The 24,871-nt window shown below is 47.6% G+C and overlaps 1 protein-coding gene across 3 annotated transcripts in view; it reads left to right on the forward strand.

Moving 5' to 3' along the window:
- The first annotated feature begins 4,657 nt into the window (after nucleotides 1-4,657).
- CNKSR3 (CNKSR family member 3) overlaps nucleotides 4,658-24,871 on the forward strand; it is a 74,964-nt gene continuing 54,750 nt past the window's right edge. The window contains exon 1 of one of the 3 annotated variants that reach the window (XM_070417433.1): nucleotides 4,658-5,195. In XM_070417433.1, the coding sequence (XP_070273534.1) occupies nucleotides 5,144-5,195 (52 nt within the window). In that variant the 5' untranslated portion in view covers nucleotides 4,658-5,143. The remainder of the gene's footprint in view (nucleotides 5,196-24,871) is intronic. The other 2 variants (XM_070417431.1, XM_070417432.1) reach the window with 2 other exon arrangements.

A 24,871-nucleotide genomic window follows, 5' to 3' on the forward strand; every position in this document is an offset into this window, starting at 1 on the left:
TTTTGGCAACAAGTGTGAGTTTTCCTGTTCAATTAGGCCTTGGGGAGTGCTCTTAAAATCCTATGGAATCATCTGACTCCCTACAGGAAAAGCCTGATTGGTATTAATTTTCGTCCTTTCCCTTTGATGCTGACGTGGATGGAAACACTTCCTGCTTTTCTCATATGTTCGTTTTCTTACCACCTTCCCCTCCTACGCCAAACGATTATAGTGTTTCCAAATACAAGGGTCTAGTTGTGGAAAATGAAGGCATCGGGTCCCGTTACAGGCTCACATGTCTAGGGATCCCAAATGGGAGGCATAAATGTGCTTTTAGTGGGAAATCTGGATGTGTTGATTAGCAGGGGCCGAAGAAGTAAAATAGCCTCGATAGACTAAAGCTAGGAGAATTTTCCTTCTCTGAGTGCAACAGTGGCTCCATAACAAAGAGCAAACACCTTTTAGATGGAACCCAAAGTTTATTAATGGTGCTGAATTATAGTTTGGCGCCTGTGTATATATTTATTTTATTTGATTTAAAGTGGCATTATAAAATATGTTTGTTGTGCCAAACTCAAATTCGAATAACACAAAGTATTAAACAATGATCTTTATTTTCTTCTTGTTAACACTTTAGAGAATTTTGTAAAATTTGAGCTTGCTGTGTTCATGATCTGTGTTTTATTTCTCATGCTACAAGTTTACTTTGCTAATGAAATTATGGTTTTATTTCGAGATTTAGAATGATCTCCATCAATCTCTCTTTTTTTATTTTCTGTCTGCTATTATCAGCATGCAACTTGGGTCTGAAACAAACATCATGGAGTCTGAACCTCTTGGCATTACGGCATTACGTGTACTCGTTGGGAGGTTGAGTCCCACAGAGTTAAGTGGAGGCCGCAAGAACAACTGGCGAGATGGCCCGCAATTCTTTCTGGACACCCTGCAACTTGATAGCTGGAACAAAAAGTCTCATAAATCCGTGGGAGGAAACGTAGGCTTGATTGTTCCTTCTTCGTCTGTAACATGCGGCTTTGGTGGTTGTTCGAGCACTTGCAGGAAAGGGAGCTCAACTTGTTTGTCATTGCCTCATAGGAGGACTCTTAAAGAAACACAGCTATAAATCCTGGAAAAGGGGATTTACCAGTGTCAATGCTTCTCTTTTGTGGGAGAAAAGTGTAATCAACGTCTCTAAGTCTGATTTAAAATAGGTGAGGTTTTTGAATGTTTCCTACCCACTTGACATTGAACTCTTGAGTTACTGGTAGGGCTCAGAAAAAAAAAAAAAAAAGCCAAATATCAGCTTTCCAACTGGAGGAAGATTTCATTAAAGTGACTGAATGATCAAAAGAATTCGAATAAGTAAGGCAACCCTTGTGAGACTTAACGAAACAAACCAAAAATAAAAAAATAAAAAAAGGACTTATTACTGAATTACCTGATAGGAAACCTGGCACATTTAGGAAGAAAATTACATTACCATGGTGTGAAGAATTCAGACCAAATGGAATTAAGTGGAAGATAGGATCATCAGCAGCCTGGATAACTTAGTTAGCCAATGCCTTTGCAGCGAGTGATGTCATAGATAAGAATGAGTATTTCTTAAGATACAAGATAACACCAGAGACATTCATGAGGCAATTATACGTGAGGAAAATATGACATAATTTTGAATGTTCTGAAAGTAATAAAAAAGCAACGTGATGGGAAGAAAATGATAATCTTAGATTGTGAGATAAAGTTTAATATTTGGAGCACCTTACTCTACTTACTCATTTTTCTTTCATTTTGGAAACCATTGTTTTGGACTGGGGAAGGAGACTGGGTCTTTACAGATTAATAATTTGTTTAAAAGGTTGCTCCCGTGTTTATCAAATAAATTTGTCATAACACCAATAGAAAATGCTCCATCTCTAGTTCTCAAAACAAAGAATAAAATATGAACTGGCTCAGGATGAGAATTCAGTGGGGCCTTGACTTACGAGTTTAATTCGTTCCGAGACCGAGCTCGTTAAGGAGCTCGTTAAGTCAAATTACTCTGTCAACTCAATGCAAAAAATCGGCGTTGAGACAGCTGGGATCTCAAAAAACTCGTTAGTCGGGACACTCGTAAGTCAAGGCCCCACTGTATCACATCCATCCTTAAAATTCCCGTGTCTGGGTCTCGCAGGGCAGGCGTTTCCTCTCACTGAAGGCTGCAGAGGAAAACACCCCATCGCCCCTACAAAATCACAGGAGGCCTTGGATTCCTAAGGGCTGCTTGCGCGTGTTCAGGATCCTCCTTGTGCCTAGTTTAGTGTCTTACAAGGAAATAGTTCATGGACTGAATAAATGACCGAAACACAGAAGGAGACCCAAAGTCAGAAGAAAGCAGGAAGTTGGCAAGAGAAACCCGGGAGACCTGGGCTCTGGTGTCCCTTCTTCTGCAAGGCCAGCCTGAGTTACAAAAGGATTTGTGCGGCTCCTGGGTGAGTGCCAGGAACTGTGCTAGACATCACGGTGCCGCCGAGGAGGTCTGCTTCTGAAGAAGATGGCATAGCTGGGGTTTGGGAATGTGCACTCGGGTACAGTATAACACCCTGGCCGCAGACGACAGCTAGCCGAGGAGAAAACTCAGCAAAGCTCTAAATGATCGTTCTGTGTCCACTTTAATGTCCTAAGATTCTGCCTTTATGCCATGACTTGGATGTCTTCAAGTTTGCCTCTCAGCCAAGAAGGCAGGCCTCCCCAAAACTTTCACAGGCTCACAGCTGTAATTAAGGTAGAAGGCCTTATTTAAAGAGTAATTAGCCTTCAGGACTGGAAGTGTAAACAGAACGCTAATTCATTTAGATAGGTAATTGGTGTTCCGGTTGGAGATCTTAGCATGGCCTTCCTCTTTAGCTATGACGTGTTTATGTCCTGAGTGCAGACAGTGTATTGACCCAATGGGATGAAATTTAGCAAACTTTTGCTTGGCTATCAGAGTTTTAGCTGTAAACTCTCCCGTAAGGAGCAGTGCAAATGCACTTGAAAACATTGTGAAAACATCAAATAAAATTCTATGGCAAAGTCATTAACACTTGGCCTCTCTTCATAATTACAGGGACCTTATGGCCCAACTTATTCATGTTTTTCCAAAGTATTGTTAGATCCCCTCTCATATTTAGGAATGTCTTGATTTGGAGATAAATTATGTGGTCACTTTAATCATCATCATAAAAAGACACAACATATAGTGATTGCTCTAACTAAAGATGTAATTTTTTTCCATGACAAATGTCAAGATTCTTCTCCCAACTTATTGCCATAAAGATACCTAACAATTGATGCTATTGAGTTAAAAAAATATTTTTTAAGGACAACTACTCTACCAGGAATTTTATCATTGCCTTTGCAAAGTTTCCTGGTCTGCCAATAACTCTTGTTAAAAAAAATAAAAATCATTGAATTTGATAGCTGCATATCTGTGTTGTTGTGGTTTCTCAGTCCTCTAGATAAATTTCATGGACGGTGGGTCTGATATTGTTTTCCTTTTTAAGATGTTTCTTCTTCCTGTTTACTGTATTTCACCACACCATACAGCGGATGCTAGGCCTGCTGCTGGCCATCTCTTCAGCATGTGCATCCAAAGAGACCTGTATCAACAGTGCATATCACACTAATTGAACACATATTTAATGAGAGTAGTGGTTGGCACATAGGCGGCACTCACAGATATGTATTGAATGAGTAAGAACCAACCACACCTTTGGGTTCGTGCTAGGTGCTATCAGCTAGGTGGCAGGAAGTGGGAGAGGAGAGAAAGCTCTGTATCAGGTAGGGTCTGCCCTCAAAGGGTTAACAGTGGCCAAGCATAGGATGTAAATATATTAGCCACAGTTGAATGTTAGAATCATTAAGTGCCAAAGAATCTCTATGAGCAGGAGGTAGAACTCACTGGGGCTGTAGAGGAGCTGGGAGTGGGGGGTGGGGTGGGGGGGGGGGGGAAGAGGGGAGCTTGAAGGAGGAAAGGTAAACATTACACTTCTGGATTTTCCCTCAGACCAGGGGTAGTTCTGGCCCCAGATTGAGACTCATGAATGTGGAAGGACCCTCCTCATGTCAGTCGCCGAAATTGTGCACATGCTACTTTTGGGGGTGGGGGCATAGTGGCTGACAACTTCCCTTCATCATGGATGACTAATCCGAAAGTGCATTAGCTCACTTTGCAAATATGAATATATAATACGGCAATATATAACCAGTAGCATTCAAAGAGAAGTGAGTTTAAATGGCCACTGTTATCCAAAATAATTTTACCGCAAGACATTTCAAACAAGGAAGGCCTCATGGCAGAGCAATAGCGATACAAAGAGTTTAAAACGAACGGGACGCGCAGATCCGCCTTTTGTCTGTTTGTTTTGAGTGTGTTGTTGCTCACACCGAGGCAGACTGTGCTGCTGCCCACAGGGCAGCGCCTCAATCGGGCTCTTCGGGGTGCACGCACGTCTCCCGTGCGCCCCCTGAAAAGGAAAGTTCGCCCGGCCGCCCGGGGCGCGCGCAGGGCTCGGAGAGGGAAAGTAACCCGAGCGCGCGTTTCGGGCAGCCCCACCCCCGCCCACGAGTTTCGCTGGGCTCGCCCCGCCTCCCCTTTTATTCCTGGAGCGGCGGCCGGAGCTGAAACTTTGTAACCCGAGCGCCGGCTCCGCTCTGCTCGCGGCCCGGAGGGAGGCGCGGAGGTGGGACCTGCGGCGGGCGCGGCGCACGGAGCGGGACCGGGGAGCACGCCGCGCGGAGGAGGAGCTGCAGCGGGAGCCGAGCGCCGCGGGCAGTGACCCCGGCCGTGGGCGCAGAGGATCGGCGGGGGGCGGCCGGCCCGGAGGGTCCCAGGCCGAGGAGAGGACCGGGGGCCTGCGATCGCCAGGGAGCCGCCGCTGTCTGGCTCGGGCCGCGGCGGGAGGAGGCGGAGGAGCGGCGGGACGGTGGCAGCTGGGGCCGCCGCCGCGGTGTGTCCCGTGGCCGGGAGAGGGCCGCGCCGCCCGGCGGAGCCGCGCTGGGGTGACCCGCTGACCGCGGCCATGCAGCCTTGACGGGGCGCAGGGACACCGCGGGGCGCGCCCTCCTGGTGGGACAGCGGGACCGCGGGCGCGGGCAGCAGGACTTGACCGCCGACTCCAGCCCCGCTGGGAGCGAGAATTTGGCCATGGAACCCGTGACCAAGTGGAGCCCCAAACAAGTGGTGGACTGGACGAGAGGTGAGCGGACGGGGGGCCCGGGGTCTCCAGCCACGGGGACGGGGCGGGCGGGGAGCTGGCGCAGGGGGTGGGGGTGCGCAGCCCTGGTTGCCAGCGAGATGCGTGGAGGGCGCCGCGCGGTGACCATGCGAACTTCTTTCTCCAGAGGGGCCTGTGCGCCCCCGGCTCTGGCGTGGGGGTGGCGGTCGTGGCAAGCCGAGGGGAGCCCTCTGCTGAAATCAGGGAGTAGCGATGCCTTTCCCTGGAGGGGGAGCATGCGGTGCCCTGCGTCCCCGCTGCCCGTCCTGGAGCGCGAGGCACAAGGCGCCTTTGTGTGGGTGCCTCCCCCCCGGACCTCGGAAACGCCGCTGCCCGGCGGGCGGTGGGACCGGCGGCGGGAGAGTCCGCCGCTCGCCAGCCCCTGTTTTTGTTGGAGGAGAGAGGGCGGCGCAGGAGCCAGTAGCGAGGCTTGCGCGCGGCGAGCCACCTGGAGCTGGGCTCCCCGGGACTCGGGAACTTCTGCGCCGGGACTCGGGGGCGCTGCGTGTTGAGGCCACAGGGAAGCCCCGGGAAGAGGAAACGTGTGTGAGCCGCCACCCGAGTTACGCCGTGTCTGGGACGAGGGGCAGCAGGAGGACGGGGAGGCGAAGGGGATGGGACAGGGGGAGAAGCTTGGACTCCGAGCTGTCGCGCGCGTACTTTTGACTTTCCGGAGATTTCCAGGAAAAGGGGATAGAGGTTTCTCAGGCCCCTGTACTCTTCCAAGAGAACTGAGCTCAACCAGTATTTTCATGGGTCCCTGACTGCCCCCGCCACCCAACTCAGCGTCTCTATTTCAAGCTATTGCCCTTGGTCATGTCAGTAAGCCTGTGAGGTGGTAACCTGGTAAGACCAGGTCATCTTTCCAACCGCCTCACCGTGGCTGGGGCGTCCTGAACACAGCTTGGCTGCCCTTCATTCCTCCTGCTCGCGCGCGGTAGGTGGTGGATGGAGAACTCGTGGGGTGGGATGTAGGGGAGTTGTCCGTGGGGGTGTCTGCCTGGTTCCTGCTCCTCTGGGAGAGGGGAAGGCTACACTCTCCCCTGAGAAGGTTTGTCCTGCAGCCAAAAATACCTGGGCTCTTACTTAAAAACAAAGGTGAAAACAGCAAATACTTGTGCATTGGGTAAAAAGTAACTAGCAGCTGTCAGTGCTGGGTACCAACATTAACTTAAAATACCCACAGCCTATTTTGAAACGGGGTTTGTTCCCCATCGAGCGACTCGCCCAGACTGCGTTGGTCGATCTCTTTTACCTGTGAGTCTCTCATAGAGGCAACCGAGGAAGCTGATGATTTTGGCCGTCTTTGACCCTGAGAGCTGTTCTATCCAACATGGTAGCCGGTAGCCACACGTGGCTGCTGAGTCCTTGGAATGTGGCTGGTGGGAGTTGTGACATTCTGTAACTGTGAAGAGCACATGGCCTGGGCGTGCACACTATCCCGTTAGTAGTTCTGAATCGTTATCACACGTTGAAGGGATAGTATTTTCAAAACATGGGGTTAAATACAACGTATTCCTGAAACCAGCTTCACCTGTTTATTTTTACCTTCTGAAATGGGCGCCTGACCAGTTCCCCAGGTGGCTGCCATTTGTGGCTTCCATTCTGCACAGCACTGCTCCCCAGGAGCGGAAGGGTTACAGCTGGTCACGCTGGCTTCCCTGAGCCGCTGCCAGCCTCCTTGATAATGTACAACCAGAAAAATGCTAGCAGGCACACAGGAAGATATGGAGTGAGAGCTTCACACCCTCAAGATTGGTCTTTTTTTTTTGGTTCCTCTTGGGATTGGGAGAGAAGTGTACATTCACATCCTGTTGTGTTTGTTTAGCATCGAAAAGGAAGAGCACGTTAAAGTGATTTTGGAGTCCAAGATTGCTTTCATCCGGGAAAGTTTCCCGCTGACCTGACGGCGATTGTGGGTGCCTGGGTTGGATACTGATTAGGTTACATACCTGTGGTGAGCATGTGGCAGCTTTATACAGATGCCTGTGCCCTTTTGGACCCTTAAGTACAACCTTATAGAATGGCCTCCAGACTTTCTGTGTGAGAACATAGGAAAGGTAAAAGGAGCGAGTATGTGGCTAACTCTTAGATGACAAGAGGCGACATGCTCCCAAATTGCACGGTACCTGTCTTGAATATTTCACCTAGTCGTGATGTGAAAGTATTGACTTTTTAATGGACTATGGATGTATGCAAACACGTTTGCTTATAGGACTATTTTTAGCTGTCTTTGCCAACCTCTCTACTCACCCCCCATTTTATAAATACATGCTACTGATAAGCAGCTCTTCCTGTAGACTTTGCCACTCTTGGTATTGCATGGTTCTATGCCTGGGGTGATTCTGAGCCTGGAGAAGGCTTTGGATTCAGAACTATCTAAACCCCACCGCAGTCTGCAGCCTGTGCTCATATTGACGTCGTTAGGCAGGTACCTGTGTTAGGAAGAAGGTTGATGTCTACAGAATGAATTAAGTCGTCTGTTTTTTATGATTATTATTATTTGTATTAATCTTAGCCATACTGTCACCCATTTATCATCACAGTAGATCCTCACTAAATATTGGAATGTGTCAGGCACAGGTCCGAGCACTGTAAGGATTAGTTCATCTCATGTGCACAACCACTCGAGCTAGGAACTATGATTTCCATTTTGCAGTTGAGGAGACTGAGGCATCGGTCAAGTACCTTGACGGATGTCGCATAGCTGGGAAGTGACAGGGCGGAGTGTGACCCCAGGCGGTTTGGCTTCATGCCGTCTTCTCAGGAGGTCTGGCCAGGGGACTCTGGATCTTCACCTACTGATGGCTAGGCCTTCAGGGTTCCCACGATGGGAGTTACTGATACCATGTGTTAGGAGGAGAGTTGTCCAGGGTGTGTGTGTGTGATCTACATATTTTGTATATGTCAGGAAAGCTAGTTGTAAATCAAATTAATTCATAGTTCATGGCACCTTGCCTTTCAAATAATTCAGTAAAGTTCTCTTCATCATGATAATTGGAAAACATTCCCTGAAGCATTTATTATGTGTCAGACACTGGGTGAAGTGCTGTATTTAGACTTCATTTAATCCTCAGGAAACCCGGTGAGGCACACGAACCGTTATGTGCGAGAGAGAGAGAGAGAGAGAGAGAGAGAGAGAAAATGAATGAATTCGCTAAGGGCCCCATATTTATAAGTGCCGTTGCTCTTAAATACCTTCCTCCCTTGTCACTTCGTTGCATGGCCTGTACCGGGCAGTGGTTGAGTGGTGAGAGTGCGGGTTCTGGAATGAGACTCTGGGTTCATACCCCAGTTCCACTCCTGACTATACGTGAGCTCTGAGTCAACCACCACTCCTTGTGTTTATTGCTTCCTCTCCTCTTTTGCCCTGTAGCCAGGTCTGCTGTAAGGTTGAGTCCTGTATCGGGGGCACCAGTCAGTGCTGAGGACATTTCCCTGCCATGTGCCCCCTCAGAGGACCCAGGCCAGGACTTGCAGCTGGTCAGGAGGGTCTTGGCTAGTTGTGTGATAGATTCCTCTCGCCAATATCATGAACATGCAAGCGTATTTTCTCAACTTTATTCTTTTTAAAAAATGTTTTTATTGATTTAAACATTTTTATTTATTTTTAAATATATTTTTATTGATTTCAGAGAGGAAGGGAGAGGGGGAGAGAAACATTAATGATGAGAGAGAATCACTGATGGGCTGCCTTCTGCACACCCCCTACTGGGGATCAAGCCCACAACCTGGGCATGTGCCCTGACCTGGAATTGAACCATGACCTCCTGGTTCATAGATCAGCGCTCAACCACTGAGCCACCCTGGCCAGGATGATTTTTTTAGAGAGAGAGGAAGGGAAAGGGAGAGAGAGAAACATTCATGAGAGTGAAACGTGGATTGGCTGCTTCCTGCATGCCCCCTCCTGAGGGTGGAGCCTGCAACCCGGGCATGTGCCCTGACCTGGAATTGAACCAGTGACCTCTTGGTGAATGGGATGATGCTCATTCCACTGAGCCACACCAGCCAGGGCTCAACTTTTTTTTTTCTAACAGTCGCTGGACTTCCAGTGAGCATAGCATTAGGACTGGCTCTCGCTGTTGACAGCGACCCATTGGGCACCTGGTCCATGACTGGTCCAGGAGGATTGCTGGAGACAGAACCGCAGGCCAGTGCATCGGAGTCTGCATGCTCACTAGATCCCGGCGGTCCGTGTGCGTTGCAGTGTGAGACACATGGCTTCAGCATGCGGCCGGGAACTTGTCTCACACTTCATGGGCGGGTGCTCTGTCCGATCCGACATGGGCTCAATCTCTCTTTTCTTTTTTTTTTTTTTAAAATATATTTTAATGATTTTTTTACAGAGAGGAAGGGAGAGAGATAGAGAGTCAGAAACATCGATGAGAGAGAAACATCGACCAGCTGCCTCCTGCACATCTCCCACTGGGGATGTGCCCGCAACCCAGGTACATGCCCTTGACCGGAATCGAACCCAGGACCCTTCAGTCCGCAGGCCGACGCTCTATCCACTGAGCCAAACCGGTTTCGGCTCAATCTCTCTTATTTAAGTTCTGCAGCGATGCTTGGCAAGGCCACTAATGAAAGCCAAGACAGTCTTCCGGTGAGCGCTTACATCTATGAGCACCACCTAGCAACAGCCTCCGGCGATTCTCAGCAACCCCGTGAGATAGTTCCCCTGAGCATTCTTGCATGTTTCTTGGGATTTGAAGAGTTCTCCTCATCACTTTTTTTTTAAAGACAAGTGGTAAGAAGGGCATTGCGGAGTGGTCGGCGGGCTCTGTGGTTGACATGTGTTCTCAGGATCCTCTCTTGGCCAGTCACTCTCTCTGGTCATCTGCCACTGCCTGGTGTTCACCACACTTAGCTGACTTGGGCGGGGAGATGTCGTTGTTGATGGAAAACGACACTGAGTGTCATTTCGGGAATAAATAACCAGGGAAGTGTGGGTTGTACCGAGCCGAGCCGGTGTCTCAGTTCTGTGTCCTTGGAGATTGGGAGGCGACCTCTCTGTGCTCAGGCTCCCCCGCACGCCTTGCTCCGAGTTCCCATCATTGTGTAGAGCTGTGGGGGCCTCCCTTTCCCGGCTCACCTCTTCCGTGTCACGGCCTCCACGTGTGACCCTTCTAGCTCTGGGACATTCATGTTCTCTCTCAGCTTGCTTTCCAGCGTTTTCATCACTGGGGTAGCCATGCGCTAGGGTTTGATGAACAAAGCCAGTGTGACTTACATGACACTCGCAGAGTTTTCCCGTATTTGTTCCCATTCAGCTTCTCACAAGCCCAAGGGGTGCACAGCGAAGGCACATCTCCATGTAGATGAGGAAACGGAGGCTTTTGGACAGTAAGCCAGGAGCTGGGCCAGACAGCAGGCTTCTGTCCTGTTGTCCTTCCAGTCCTGCTTCCTCTGGCTGCACTCAGTTCTCGTCTAGGCACCGAGTGTGAGGAAAGAGCGGCTTCAAAGAACTCCTGACTTGTGTTTCCTGGTGAGCCCTTCAGGATTTACACTCCTGGGACACATACCTTTTCTTAAGTTTTCTTTTTTAATTCCACAGCGTAGGCAGGGATTTTTAAAAAATTCTCTACATATTTTTGGTCTGACCTTTTTGCATTTGCGATACTGCCAGTTACTTGTTTTTATTGGAGTTGGTTGTGTTTTATTGTTACAGAATGCAACTCAGCAATGAAATGAATCATTTGACTCTAATTGTTATTTTTATTTTGAGTGTTCTATTACAAATTTTTTGTCTGATACAGTGAACATTTCTGGTTGGTAGAACCATACACACACACACACACACACACACACACACACATAATGCATTTAACTTTCTTAAGCCACATCTGCAACTTTTATGGCCCCATTTCCTGCTTGCCTTTGATTCTTCACAGCTTCTTCACTTTAACGGCCTTGAGAGAGACTGTCAGGCACTCAGAGTGAACAAAACACAGGCTTTGAAATACAATAGAACTGAGTTCAAATTCTGTATCTGGCACTAACTGGTTCGAAGCTTAGGTAAGTCAGTACATTATCTCCTCCAAGCCTTCCTACGGTTTCTCTTCTGTAAAACTGGACTGATGATCACCAACCCACAGGGCTTTCGTTAGAATTAGGAGAGGTATTATGGGGACAGCACTTTGCATAACGCAGCAGCATGTGAGTGCTACCTTTCGCAGGCCTACTAACAATGGATGACGAGTCCATCCTCCCTGCCGTTGGTGTACGGGCGCTAAGTGAAATCAACTCCATCTTCTGCCTTCTCGTTGTTCGATACTTTCCTGGAGGACCTTAGACGAGGGTGGGATCACAGAGAGGTTTAGTGGTAGCTCCCTTGGAAAAGGCGTGGAAGGAACACTTATGTTGGTGACAGATCCCACCCTGTTGTGAAAAAAGGGTATTGTTCACTCAAATGATCCCTGAGGTCATACTGAGCCCCAGGTACTGTGCCAGGTGCAGGGGTCCAGCTGGTCCCTGCTGTAATGCGGTAGCTGGCAAACAACAATAACAATATACAACAACAACAACAACACGACAGAGCAGACGAGCAAGAAATACCAGCTGTTGACAAACTCAAAGTAGAGCAGAGACGTGAAGGCGAGTGACTGGGGACGAGGGAGACTTTTTTGGATGATATCATCAGAGGTGCCTCTCTGAGAAGGTGATACTGAGGCACGGTGACAGGAAGGAAGCGGCCGTGGGAAAATTAGGGGGGAAGCACTGCAGGCAGAAAAGCAGGCAGTGCCAAGGCCCTGAGGTGCGGATGAGCTTGGAGTGTTGGAGGAAAGGAAGTGTGGGGAGGCCTGGAGGCTAAGGAAGGCGGGTGGGGTGGTGGTGGGGTTGGAGACACACACCGAGGGTCATGTAGAGGCTTATCTTGGTCAGGGCCTTATCGTGTAGGGTCTTATCTTGGTCAGACCTTTGCAGTTTTTCCTCTAGTTGTTTTGGAAAGCAGGGGAGTGACTTGATCCGAGTTGCATTTGGGGGCAGAAATGAATCCAGGAGCCCAGCTGGGAGGCACTGCGGGATTCTGGAGATGGTGGTATCCTGGTAGCTCCAGCGTTTGAGAATCCAAGGTCTGGGTACAGTGGTTCATTGATAGCTTCCCATCCCAGCAACTTTAAAATTATATTTGAAAGTGGGAGTGATCGATCGCTATATAAACATTTTCTTTCCCTGCCTGTGTTAGGAGAGCTCCCTGAGCCCCCCGCCTCCCGATTCCTCTCTGGTCATGGGAAATGGCGAGCAGCAAATCTGTCTTTTCGCACTCACATGCTTTGTTCACGTCCTTGTTCTTCGCTGGCACATTTTGCCGGGAGCTACAGTTTCCGAAGCTGTTTATTCATCTATGAATGGGGTTTTTGTGAAAGTGGACTTAGCCTAGTTTGTTTTCTTTGACATCAAGTGGCTGATTGAACAGTTTTTTTAACCTGGGGATCACAAGGGCAAATACAGTTGTGTTTATTAGAACAAAACAGCTCCTTAGAATGCAGATCAGTCGTTAGGAAAAATGAGAAAGCTTTTCCTATATGAACACGTAAAAATTGGAATCAAAGGAAGTGGTAGAGAGATCTGATTTAAAATATTTGGTTCCATTGACAGACTGTCTTAATTAAAATATATATAGATATATGGATTTCAGAGTGGAAAGGAGAGGGAGAGAGATAGCAACATCAGTGATGAGAGAAAATCATTGATTGGCTGCCTCTTGTACACCTCCCACTGGGGATTGAGCCCACAACCCGGGCATGTGCCCTGACTGGGAATCGAACCATGACCACCTGCTTCATAGGACAACACTCAACCACTGAGCCAGGCTAGCTGGGCAGACTGTCTTAATTTTGCTTTAGAAAATAAAGCCACCATACTTTCGGTCGAATAGATGGTATTTTGAGAAATTTTCAACAGGTGAGAGTTGAACACATTTTTAAACAATGCATCCCTTCTCAGTAGGGGAGGAGGAGGTGGCAGGGATTGAAGGTAGGCAGGCTTAGGAAAACCTGGAAGTTTTCCTGCACACCTAGTTCCCGCCCCCACCTTGTGGGTAATGTGGCCCAGCGGAAAACCCCCATGAGTTCTCTATCAGCAAAGGCCCTGATCATCATCATCTGAGTCATGCTTTCCTGAGAGGAACCTTTTTAGTCCAAAGGAAACGTTCTATTTCCTATTCTCAGAGATTTGCAGCGGAGGGGAAATTCAGTGCTTTTGCGTTTAGGCGAGGATGTGTGCGTGCCTGCGCGCGCGCGCGTCTGTCTCTCTGTGTTTCCAACTTTAACTTGTGTTCACGGAACAGTCTTTCATGCCCTCAGAGTAATTCTCTGTTATGTCTGAAGGACTGCCTGGGGTATGACCTTTGCAATAGAGGAAAACTGGTTTAATGTGGAGAGTGGACCAGACTTCCAGGGATGTAACACCTGTTAGAGTTGTCAGCACCGTCTTAACATGGATTCCAACTGGAGTCTGAAACTAACCATGAGCAGATGACACGGCTGTGAGCAGCGTTGGCGAAAGTGACTGACTACACCAAAGCCTTAAATTGTTTGTAATAAGTGTTTGAGAAAACATACACATTCCTTGCGAGTACGACGTCTAGAGACATACGGCATGAAAGGGTTTGGTTACAAGCAGCCCTAGGCCAAGTCGAAGAATCCTCTAAAAAGCTGATTTGTAAAGAAAGACCCTTTTTGGAGGTGGAGAAATTCTTCATTCTTTCTGGCACTGTCTGATCGGGACTCCGAATGAGCACCCCGAAGTGGAGATTCGACTATTGTACCTGCCTCCTGTATTTGTCAGCTGAGATATTCATAACACCCTTTTCCAGCCACGTACACGGGTGCCTCCCAACATCTTGTCACTCTTGTTCTTGAACTTACTTTTTCCAGCATCAGCATCCCTGGGGACCTTAGGCATGTGAATTCCCGGGCCCCACCCCAGACCCACAGAATCAGAAACTCTGCTGTCTCCCAAACCCTGGGGCTGGGGCCCAGGATGCTGTGTTTCACAGCGGTCGCCAACCTTTTGGACCTCACAGACCACCAGGCAATTCTGGTGCTGGGCAAAATGTATTTACTTATTTATTTTTAAAATATATCTCTGCTGATTTCAGAGAGGAAGGGAGAGGGAGAGATAGAAACATCAGTGATAAGAGAGAATCCATTGATTGGCTGCCTCCTACTGGGGATGGAGCCGCAACTCTGGCACGTGCCCTGACTGGGAATCAAATTGTGACCTCCTGGCTCATAGGTCAGTGCCGAACCACTGAGCCATACTGGCCAGGCAAAAAATGTAGAACCACTGGTCTATACCACTCACGTGAAGTGTACAGAAACAAATGGTGTGGGTCAGACTGGCCCCCATAATTCCCGTCTATTAGGTTTTCAGCTAATATAGAATGACGGGTTAGGAAGAAGTTTTCTGTAGGGATGGTGGTTGTTTGTTTTAGTGGGTGAGTTAATGCCCCCAGGTCTGTAAGTGCCCTTCCATAGCGTGGGCAGGGAAGAGTTAAAGCTGCTATCCTCAGGGGCTCCACCCCAGGCCCTGGAGTCCTTGTTGCTCCGTGAGGGCTCAGCCCCAGGAAAACACAGGAGGAGGGAGTGTTTCAGGGCTGTTTAGGTTTTGTGTGGAATTTCCAGACCTAACAGAGGAGCAGAGTGTAAACCCCTCCTCCCCATTCCACTTGGAGAGCGTGGATAATTCTTTGTCACTTAGCACTCAGGTTTGGGCTTTGAATAATGCAAGCAGATACAAAGAGAAGTGAGGGACAGAAAAAGCAGGAAAGAGAAATACCTAGGGTGGCAAATATGTTACAGCTTCAAGTAAAAAGCTCTCTTGTCTTAGTACATGGACAAGGAATCAGGGCAGATGGAGTTTGGGAGCTCCCTGCCCTTGACAAAGGCCAAGGGAGTCAGTCTAAAATAAAAAGAGATACTTGTAGGAGTAAAGGCTGAAGACCAGGAATGGCGCTGAGACTTGCAACAAGAGTTGCAAACTCAGATGCCTACAGGGGCCAGGTAGGCAATGTCAGAAATTGAACTGTGGGGCATGTGAGACAATAAGGAGTGGTGGAGACTGTGGCAAAGACAAAGACACATTTATTGCTCAATTTCAGCTGACTGTGCACCCACAGTATCTAGGTCTTCTGATTTATGTTTCAAATAAAGCTGGAAAAATGGATTTTTATGTAACACTTTCCAGTTTTTAGAAAACTGTCCATAGTTGTTTTTTTGGTTTTTTTTTTTGGCATAGGAAAAACAAAATATATCTGTCGGCCAGTTCTCTCTGTGGACAGCTGTGATCAGATGTTAATTGTCCAAGTGAGAAACATACTTATAAGATGTGAATACAATGAATTATATAGTTATTCATCAACTATTTAGTAAATCTGTTTATTACTAGAACTTCATTTTGCTACTTAACTAATTCTGTTATTTCTAAAATTGCAATATGTAATTCCATGCAGGTATTGTTGAGCCAGAAATACACATCTACATTGATGAACACAGCAGACCATTGCAAGTTACTCTTCAGCGTCAAAACAGGAATTTTCAGGTGGTCCGGGAACCACAATTTGAGAGCCACTATAGGGAGTGGGGAGGGGTGATTAGAGGCTGAAAGACCAGCTCTAGGAGGCATTTGGGGGTGGACTCTCGGTGGGAGCTGAAGAGGCCTGAGCTACCCAGAGGCCTTGAGAAAGAGAGCAGGGAGGAAGTGCTGAGAGAGGAATGGCCAGGAGCAGACTGGAAGCCTGCACAGGTCTGAATGTGGGAGTGGTGAGAAGGGGCCTGATGTCCAGGTTTTGTGCCCCAGTGCCTTAGCACGGCAGGAGCACTAAAAATGTGTTGACTTCTGAGAGGAGCTGCTTTGTGGGTTCAAGAGTGGGCCCGCCTTAACGATACCAACCTCAGAAGCCATTCTAGTGGGGAGACGATACATCTTGCATGGTCCCAACATCTTGCCTGTTTTAAACACTTAAAAAAAAACCAGCCTTTTTAGCAAGTGCCCTCATTGCAGCACTAGAATAGTCTCATGTTAATGAAGTGTAAATATCATGCAGTTTCGCACATGAAATGTGTTAAAATAGGATAGTGTTAGCTGAGATTCAGGTCCTCACCCTTGAGTGTGAAATGATGCAATATACATGAATATGACACCCAGACACTTCTCTGTACAGCGCTTTCTAAGCCATAGAACACAGAGTAAACGAGAGAGGATTAGGGCAGCCTTTCATGGGGACAGAAAATCAGTGTTACAGATGCAAACTGCATCCCGGAGTCCTCGCCGAAGTCTTAGCGGGATGAGCAATCTGGCTGCGATTGCTATGCGGGTGGGTGAACCGGTCCCTGAGATTAGTGTCTCCTTTGGGTTCCAAAGCGAGTAGAAGGCCTGACCAGAATGGCGCCAAGGTGGGTAGGGCCCTTTAAGGGCCTGACAGGACAGGGAGGGGTGGCAGGTGCTTTCTCAACAGGCATGATGTGGCCCGTTCCCTTATTCATCACTGGCCCAACCAACCCTTAGAGATAGATGCGATTTCTTCTGTGATTTCCGCCAGGCAAAGTTAACCTGATTCTTTAATAGTAACACGACTCTTTATTCAATAGGATCAGCTATAAAGTGGTAGCTTCTTTTTCTTAAAAAAATCCTTCCCGGTGCTCTGCATGGCGACATTTCCATGAAGACTAGCTAATTTCTCATCTCTGGTTTTTATTTATTTATTTTTTAAATATATATTTTTTTGATTTTTTACAGAGAGGAAGGGAGAGAGATAGAGAGTTAGAAACATCGATGAGAGAGGAACATCGACCAACTGCCTCCTGCACATCTCCCACTGGGGGTGTGCCCGCAACCCAGGTACATGCCCTTGACCGGAATCAAACCTGGGACCTTTCAGTCCGCAGGCCGACGCTCTATCCACTGAGCCAAACCGGTTTTGGCTCATCTCTGGTTTTTAAATGAATACCAGTTCCATGTGCCTGGCATTCTGGAATGATGCTACCTGTCTTTCCCATACACTCTAGCCCTGCAAATGAGGTTTTCAATGAAGTGCTGTGCCACTGGGATTCATTAGGAGAAATATACTCTAACTGGAGGCCCGGTGCACAAAATTTGTGCATGGGTAGGGTCCCTAGGCCTGGCTGGCAATCAGGGCCGATCTGTGGGGCAACTGGTGGGGCTATTGCGGGGGGGGGGGGGGCACTGGCACCCGCCTTGGCTGGCCTGGGGCCTGTGGGCTGGGGGCAACTCCTGCATTTAGCATCTGCCCCCTGGTGGTCAGTGCATGTCATAGCAACCAGTCATTCTGCCTGATTTGCATATTGGGTTTTTATGATACAGGATTCTTTACACCCTCCATCTGTTACATAGAGTGACTCGTTAACTGGCACTTTTACCAAGTCCGGGAAGGGCTGAGAGTCACTGTGCATTCACTCAGCAGGTATTTATTGAGTGCCTACGGTGGACGGCACTGTGCCAAGAGCTGAGGAAACAGCAGAGAGTAAAACAGGCAAGAGCTCCTGTCTTTCCAGAGGTGATACTCTAGTGCAGTGGTTGGCAAACTGCGGCTCACGAGCCACATGCGGCTCTTTGGCCCCTTCAGTGTGGCTCTTCCACGAAATACCGACTTCTGCACATGGGCCTGCGCATGGGCCACGAAGTTTCAATCGCACTGTATATGCGCGCCCGCACGTGGTATTTTGTGGAAGAGCCACACTGAAGGGGCCAAAGAGCCGCATGTGGCTCACGAGCCGCGGTTTGCTGACCATGGCTCTAGTGGGGTGGATGACAACAAGCAGAATTCTTAGGACAAAGAAAGGCCATTTGCTGTGGGAAGGGCCAGAGTGGACGCAGAGAGGGAGTGGGGTGCAGTGTGACCAGGGTGGCCGGGGGAGGGTTTCAATGGGCAGTGCAGCTGTCATGTGGAAGAATGTCCGTGGCAGAGGGAAGAGCAGGTGCAGATGTCCTGAGACAGGCGAGTGCCTGACATGTTAGAGGAGCAAGGAGGCCAGGGTGGCTGGAGCCGAGTGAGCAGAAAGGAAGAGCAGCAGGAGAAGAAAGAGAGGAAGAGGAGAGGGAGACCAGAGGGTGCAGAGCCTCAGGGAGCATCCCGTCTATATATTTGGTGTTTTGGGGGAGCTGTTGGAGGGTTTTGAGCCAAGGAGTGATGTCAGATTTACATTGTAAGATTACAGTGGTGGCTGTATTGAGAGGACTGAGGGGGCAAAAATGGAAGCAGGGAGCCAGTTAAGGCATGGATTAAGATGTGCAAATTGGCCCTAACCGATTTGGCTCAATGGATAGAGCATCGGCCTGCGGACTGAAGGGTCCCAGGTTCGATTCCGGTCAAGGGCATGGACCTTGGTTGCAGGCACATCCCCAGTGGGGGGTGTGTAGGAGGCAGCTGATTGATGTTTCTCTCTCATTGATGTTTCTAACTCTCTAGCCCTCTCCCCTCCTCTCTGTAAAAAATCAATAAAATTATTTAAAAAAAGATGTGCAAATTGCCAGTTATAAAAACAGGCACAGAGATGTAAAGTACAGAATATGGAACATAGTCAATAAAATCATAACAACTATGCATGGTGCCAGGTGGGTACTGGAAATATTGTGATCACTTCTTAAATTATATAAATGTCTAATCTTTATGTTATTCACCTGAAACTAATGTAACATTGTATGTCAACTAGTTGAAAAATAAAAAATTATTAAAATAAGTTGGAAAACAAATAGATGCTATGGCAATGATGCTTGGACCAGGTGGTAGCCATGGCCACCGCGCGAGGTGTGTGTGCTGGGTATTTGGAAAGGCCAATCGGGTGAGCGTGGGGACTGGGGACTGGTGTGAGAGGAATCTCATAACGTTTTGGTCTGGGAGTTGGAAGGATTGGTCTGTGGAGAGGTGGAAGTGTGTGCGGGAGGAGGAAGTTAAGAGAATATTGAAGTTTAAATGTGCAACGCCTGGTAGTCCGCCCAGTGAGGTAGGTTGTTGGATATGTGAGTCTGGATTAATGGAGGAGGTTGGGACCAGGTAGAAATTGGGTGGCCATTGGGGTATGCCTGGTGTTGAATCTTTGAGACTGGGTGATGCCGCCCAATGAGGGGGCGCAGGGAGACAGGAAATGTGGGCGGTCCCACCTTTAGAAGTCTGGGAGGTGAGCAAGCAGCAGAGGCTGCTGTGAAGTTGCTTCAGTGAGTAGAGGAAACCAGGGAGGACGGTGTCCTGGGGCCAGGGAGGAAGTGTCCCCAGAAGGAGGGAGGTCGGCTGGGCCATACTGCCGTTCAGCCGGAAGGGGAGGGCTGAGAATTGATCACAGTATTTAGCGGTGTGGAAGATATTGGTGAACTCGATAGGGTAGTTTTGGTGGGTTGAAGGGGGCAAAGTCTGAGTCAATTGAAGGGCAAATGGGGAAAGGGGAATTGATGTCCCAGGAGACCACCCAATGTCAGAGCGCCTTCGTGAATGAGCACAGTGGTTTCATTCTGAGTAGGTCATGTACTGAATGCATTCTATTTTAATTCTTTAAAACCTGTAGTCAACTGTTGGAACTGATAACAGGTTGGTAATTCTATATTTGATAAACTGGGACATGTTACTCGCTCCCTGCACTGCAGGTTACGCAATCTCTTATTTTATACTAACAAAGCCATCCGTTTAGTGAATGGCTATACACTGATAGCTCCTCTCTCTCTCTTGACTCCATTTTTTGGAAATGAGTGTAAACAGATTTCTACGAGTTCTGTGTTATTCCATACTTGAGCCAGTTCGGTAGAAAAGATTTGTTCTGCCTGGGTCCAAAACCTTGGAAGAATTCCTTGGTGCTGTTGATTTACTTTCTTGGTAAGATTTACCTGAAATAGTTAGAGTGCCATGAAATCACATATACATAATGTCTGTGATAGCCCAGAGGTGGAAGCCAGTTGTTAGCAGGAAAATTGGTGCAAATAGAGATAAACCAATCAACTCTAAATATAGGTCATCAAAAAGTATTTGTTGAGCACCTATCATTTGTAATGTCTCTTCCAGGTGCAGTGCACGGAAGGGTCCCTGTGCCTTCTCTTGAGTGGAGTGCACCGACAAGGCCACAGTCATTGCTACAGAGCATCCTCGGAGTGCAGAGGAGGAGTATTTGAATGAGCGCAGCATGGAGGGCTTCTTGAAGGAAGTGCCATCCAAATTGAGACCTGTAGGATGAGCAGGAGATAGTCAGGTGTAGAGTCGGGGACAGGCCCTAGCCGGTTTGGCTCAGTGGCTAGAGCGTCGGCCTGCAAACTGAAAGGTCCTAGGTTTGATTCAGGTCAAGGGCACATGCCCGGGTTGTGGGCTCGATCCCCAGTGGGGGACTTGCAGGAGGCAGCCGATGCATGATTCTCTCTCATCATGGATGTTTCTATCTCTCTCTCCCTCTTCCTTCCTCTCTGAAATCAATAAAAATATAAAACAAAAAAACAATTGATTGGAAAAAAATAAAATATTTGTCAGAAAACTGGCAGGCAAGGGAGAGCATGGCATTTAGGAGCAACCGAACAAACTCGATTTTGCTAAATCTGCTGTGAGGTGAAGCGGACAGAGAGGAGGCTAGCGGAGTGGGGAGTGGGGAGGCCAGAGTGCCTCTCTTTATGGAACATCGCATTATCCTGGGTTTTAGACCCCGAGTGAACTCGTCACTCTTAGGCAGGGGCAGCTCTGAATCTCAAGGAGACGTGTCCATTAAAGACTCTGTGCAAAAGTTATAACCTGACTTCCTGAGTGTTTGTTTCCTTTGATCTGTGACATGTGACACTGATTGGACTTCCCGCATCAGGAAACATAAAAACTTCATTAAAAAAAGAAGGAACTACTGAAACATGGACTTGAGTCCAAAAGGAGAGGGGAGTCGGGCTGCCTGGCAGTGGGGGAGGGTGTGGGCAGTGAGGGATGGAGAGGAACAGCCCGGACAGAGGAAGGGAGGACAGAGGAAGGGAGTGCTGCAGGGTGTGCCTGGAGGTCACACCTTGAGCTGTGGGTGTTCTGTGTGTTATATCACCTGTAATCTGCAGCCGGTGGCTGATTAATGATTAATCACTGTTTCTAGCTCAGCTATAATGTTGTCTTTATGTGCCGAGAGCCTTCGCTCAGTGGGGTGAGCCAGAGTGTAGCATCGCATGTGTAGAAATGTACTCCTTAGAAGCGGGCAGAAATATCATGCAAGGGTTAGGAAGGCTCCCCCAGCCCCAGCTTCACATGGATGCTCAAGCTTGTAAGACATACTCCCCCCCCCCCCCCCCCCCCCCCCCGCTTTTGCGCTTTTAGCTTGGTGCAATTCATACTCAATTTCTGAAAACACATGGGCATTTTAGACCCAGGCCCAGATGAATCATACTTGCTCTACCAGCTCCAGAAGCAGCCACGTGGGCACTCACTTCTGAGGTCCTGAACTCGGAAAGAACACACAGATTATACTTAAAACTAATGGGCTTGATTATGGTCGGATGGGAACCAGCGCGCTCAGCACCCCCTCTGCAGGGCGGGGCTGCCCTCTCCCTCGCTTGCATTGTTTCCCAGCCTGTGGTGGGTGGGGGACTTTGCCACATCATTCCCGGCTTAAACACACACTCAGGCTGGGAAAGCTTCTCTCTCCAGCAGCCAAATTACAGCTCCCTGGAATGTGGCGTCTAGAATAATTGAACAAGGGAGAATTTCAGTTTTTAATAGTTACCATTTAAAAAACATCAGCCAGTTTTTCTTTCCTCGTACGCCCCCGCCCCCCCCACCACCCCAATGATTTGGGAGTATGTGATCCCTTGGGGGACATTTATAGCGATTACTTTAATCAATTGAACATCCTTCTCTGTATATTAGAGCAACTTAAAATTCTGTTTTGTAATTTCTTTTTGCACCAGTGGACTTGTTTCATACCCCGAGGGTGCTTTCATTTACCTTCATCTTTTCTTAAAAAGCACCAGAAGGGATACTGCAAAAATATTGTATTAAGATAACATGCACATTGGTATCTTTTAAAAAATTGTTTTCTGATTTTAAAATTCACTTTAACTTGAGATCAAATGTCATGGTCCAGTTCTGTTATATAGATTCTATCCCCTAAAATCATGTTCTAATGAATCAAACAGCAACAGATCATTGTCTAAGACTAGTACACAGGGAAAAAGAAGCATAAATGCCTATAAGCAATCTGAGGAATTCCGGGAGAAGTCTAAGGATCCAAGAAAAATCCATCTTATTAAATGCAATTGTGGTAGACTTCCTGGAAGTGATAAAAGCAGGGAACGCAGTCGTTTACAATGACTTTAACTGTCATGAGCAGATCTGAAAACAATTTTGTGGGTTAAGGTAGGTAACTATCATCTCTGGAGATAACCATGTAACTGTAATATTATAAAAAACATTATAAAACTATTTTTTCTTATAAAAGCAGACTGTGTACTGTAGATCATATGGCTGTAATTGTTGGTTTTATTTGCTTTTTATAAATCCAAAGTTATAATGAAAGTGACATATTGCAATGAGATGTAAGGAATAGAGCTCTTTTTTTGTTTTTCCATGTAGTTAACTTTTTTTAAAATCTCTTTTTAAAAAGAGCGTTTTCATCCCATAGTCAAATGGTAGGATGAACATTTGCATTTGAGGTGGCTGGGGATGGTATCTGTGTATCTACTCAAATTAGGTGCGGGCTGTGCAATAAAGTAACGCTTGACAGGCAGGGCTCTCAGGGGAATGTGTCTGCTCTGATGAAGGGAGGAACATACCCTTGTAGTTAATTGCCCAGATGGAGGGTAACTGTTTTATTCTTAAGGATTTTGCCTGGGAAAAATATGTATTCATGCATTCTTAACCTCTGTCTCTCTCCCTCTCTCCCCGCTCTGTCTCTCAGTTGTATACTCTGTGTTTGTGTGTGGGCCATTCCTCATTCTATTTATTTTTAAATATATTTTTATTGATTTCAGAGAGGAAGGAAGAGGAAGAGAGAGACAGAAACTTCAATGATGAGAGAGAATCATTGATTGGCTGTCTTCTGTACGCCCCACACTGGGGATTGAGCCCACAACCTGAGCATGTGCCCTGACTGGGAATTGAATTGGTGACCTCCTGGTTCATAGGTTGACGCTTAATCACTGAGCCATGCCGGCTGGGCCCATTCCTCATTCTAAACATTTGTGGCCACTGTACTATAGACGGTGGTTAAGAGCAGGGTTGGTTGCCTAAGTTTGGATTCTTTATAGATGTGTGATGTTGGCCAATATGTGTGCATTGTTTAGTCAACTAGCTTATTTTCAAATTTGGGGTCATACTAGTACTAAACCTTTAGGGTTTATGTTGAGGATAAAAGTGAGAGAATACTGGTGAAATATTGACCACAATACATGTCAGTGCTTAGTAAAACTCTAGCTATTGTTTTGTTGCATAGACTACGGGGATATCATGGGTGAGAAAATTCACATTTCCAACAGAATCGTTTCAAATTAAACGAAGATACCCTGCCCTTTACAATTGGTAAATTACAAGTTGGTGAGAAGAATGGTAAAGAGAAGATTGGGTCACATCCCCTTTGGGGAGCATGCTGATATCAAGTGATTTTGAAAAGAGATGCCAGTTCCATCTCTTAAACTTCAAGATGCAGATGATTTCTTAAATCGCTCTCCCTGGTTCTTCCCCTCAGGTAGTGTTCGAATTCCTGACAGATGCTAGTAGTGATCTGTAGAGTCAAGTCAAGAGGAAGGTTGTCACCAACTCAGGCTCTTCAAGTTCATATTTCTTGTTTTATCACGATTAATTCTTCCACGACTTACTGCATATCCTGCCTCACTGACGGTGGCTGTTGATAACGAGTGAGGGTGGCAGGCGTCCTTGGGCGTGTCCACGGTGTAGCACATATCCCACTGACTAATAGTCCCCTGTCATCACCTGGCCCGCAGCCCCACACGGAAGGCGCTCCTTCTCGCCAAGCCCAATTAAGGAAACCCGCTCGGTTTCTTCTTGGAGCCAAGAAGTTCTTTCGTAAGATCTGCCTCTGTACGGACTGTGGGAATAGCTCTCAGTACCGGGATTATTTCTGTGCTTTAGTTACCAGAGTGGCTTCCCTCAGTTTCAAAATCTCAGAATGTCGCCAACTTCTCACAGGACTTTGAGGCAACAGGTGCAAAGGGGAGAAAGAATGGTCCCCACTGGTCTTGAAGAGGCACCTGTGCAGGCGGAACCTGTGCAGGTGGGCACCTGGAATGCTGTCAGTGCTCACGGTGGACCGGGATTATGAGCAAGACTCACACCTGCTGTTTGCTTTGGGAGGAGTAGGGAGTTAAAGAAGGAGCTTAAGGATTTACCTGATTTGCTTTTCTATAGATGGAATAGACTACGAGGCACCTTTGCATCGCGGACGGAGGTTTGGGGACGTCTGTGCACCTTAGTCCGTGTGTGCCTGCTTCCTGAACAGGATGGCAGCAGTGACTGGTATAGAGGAGTTGCCTTAAAACCGGCTAGATCTGTGTTAGCCAAAGAGCACCATTTCTCCCTTGAGAAACTTCCTTCTAGAACAGTGATTCCCAACCTTTCTCATCTCATGGCACACGTAAACTAATTTCTGAAATTTTGCAGCACACCAAAAAAAAAAAAGGTACTAGTTTTTGTAGATCTGACAAACAAAAAGGTGTAATTTGGGTTCATTCACACTGGATGG

This window comes from Myotis yumanensis, unplaced genomic scaffold (assembly GCF_028538775.1).
Source record: "Myotis yumanensis isolate MYYU_CA2020_CCGP unplaced genomic scaffold, mMyoYum1.0.hap1 SCAF_6, whole genome shotgun sequence".
In the NCBI taxonomy this organism is placed as follows: domain Eukaryota; kingdom Metazoa; phylum Chordata; class Mammalia; order Chiroptera; family Vespertilionidae; genus Myotis; species Myotis yumanensis.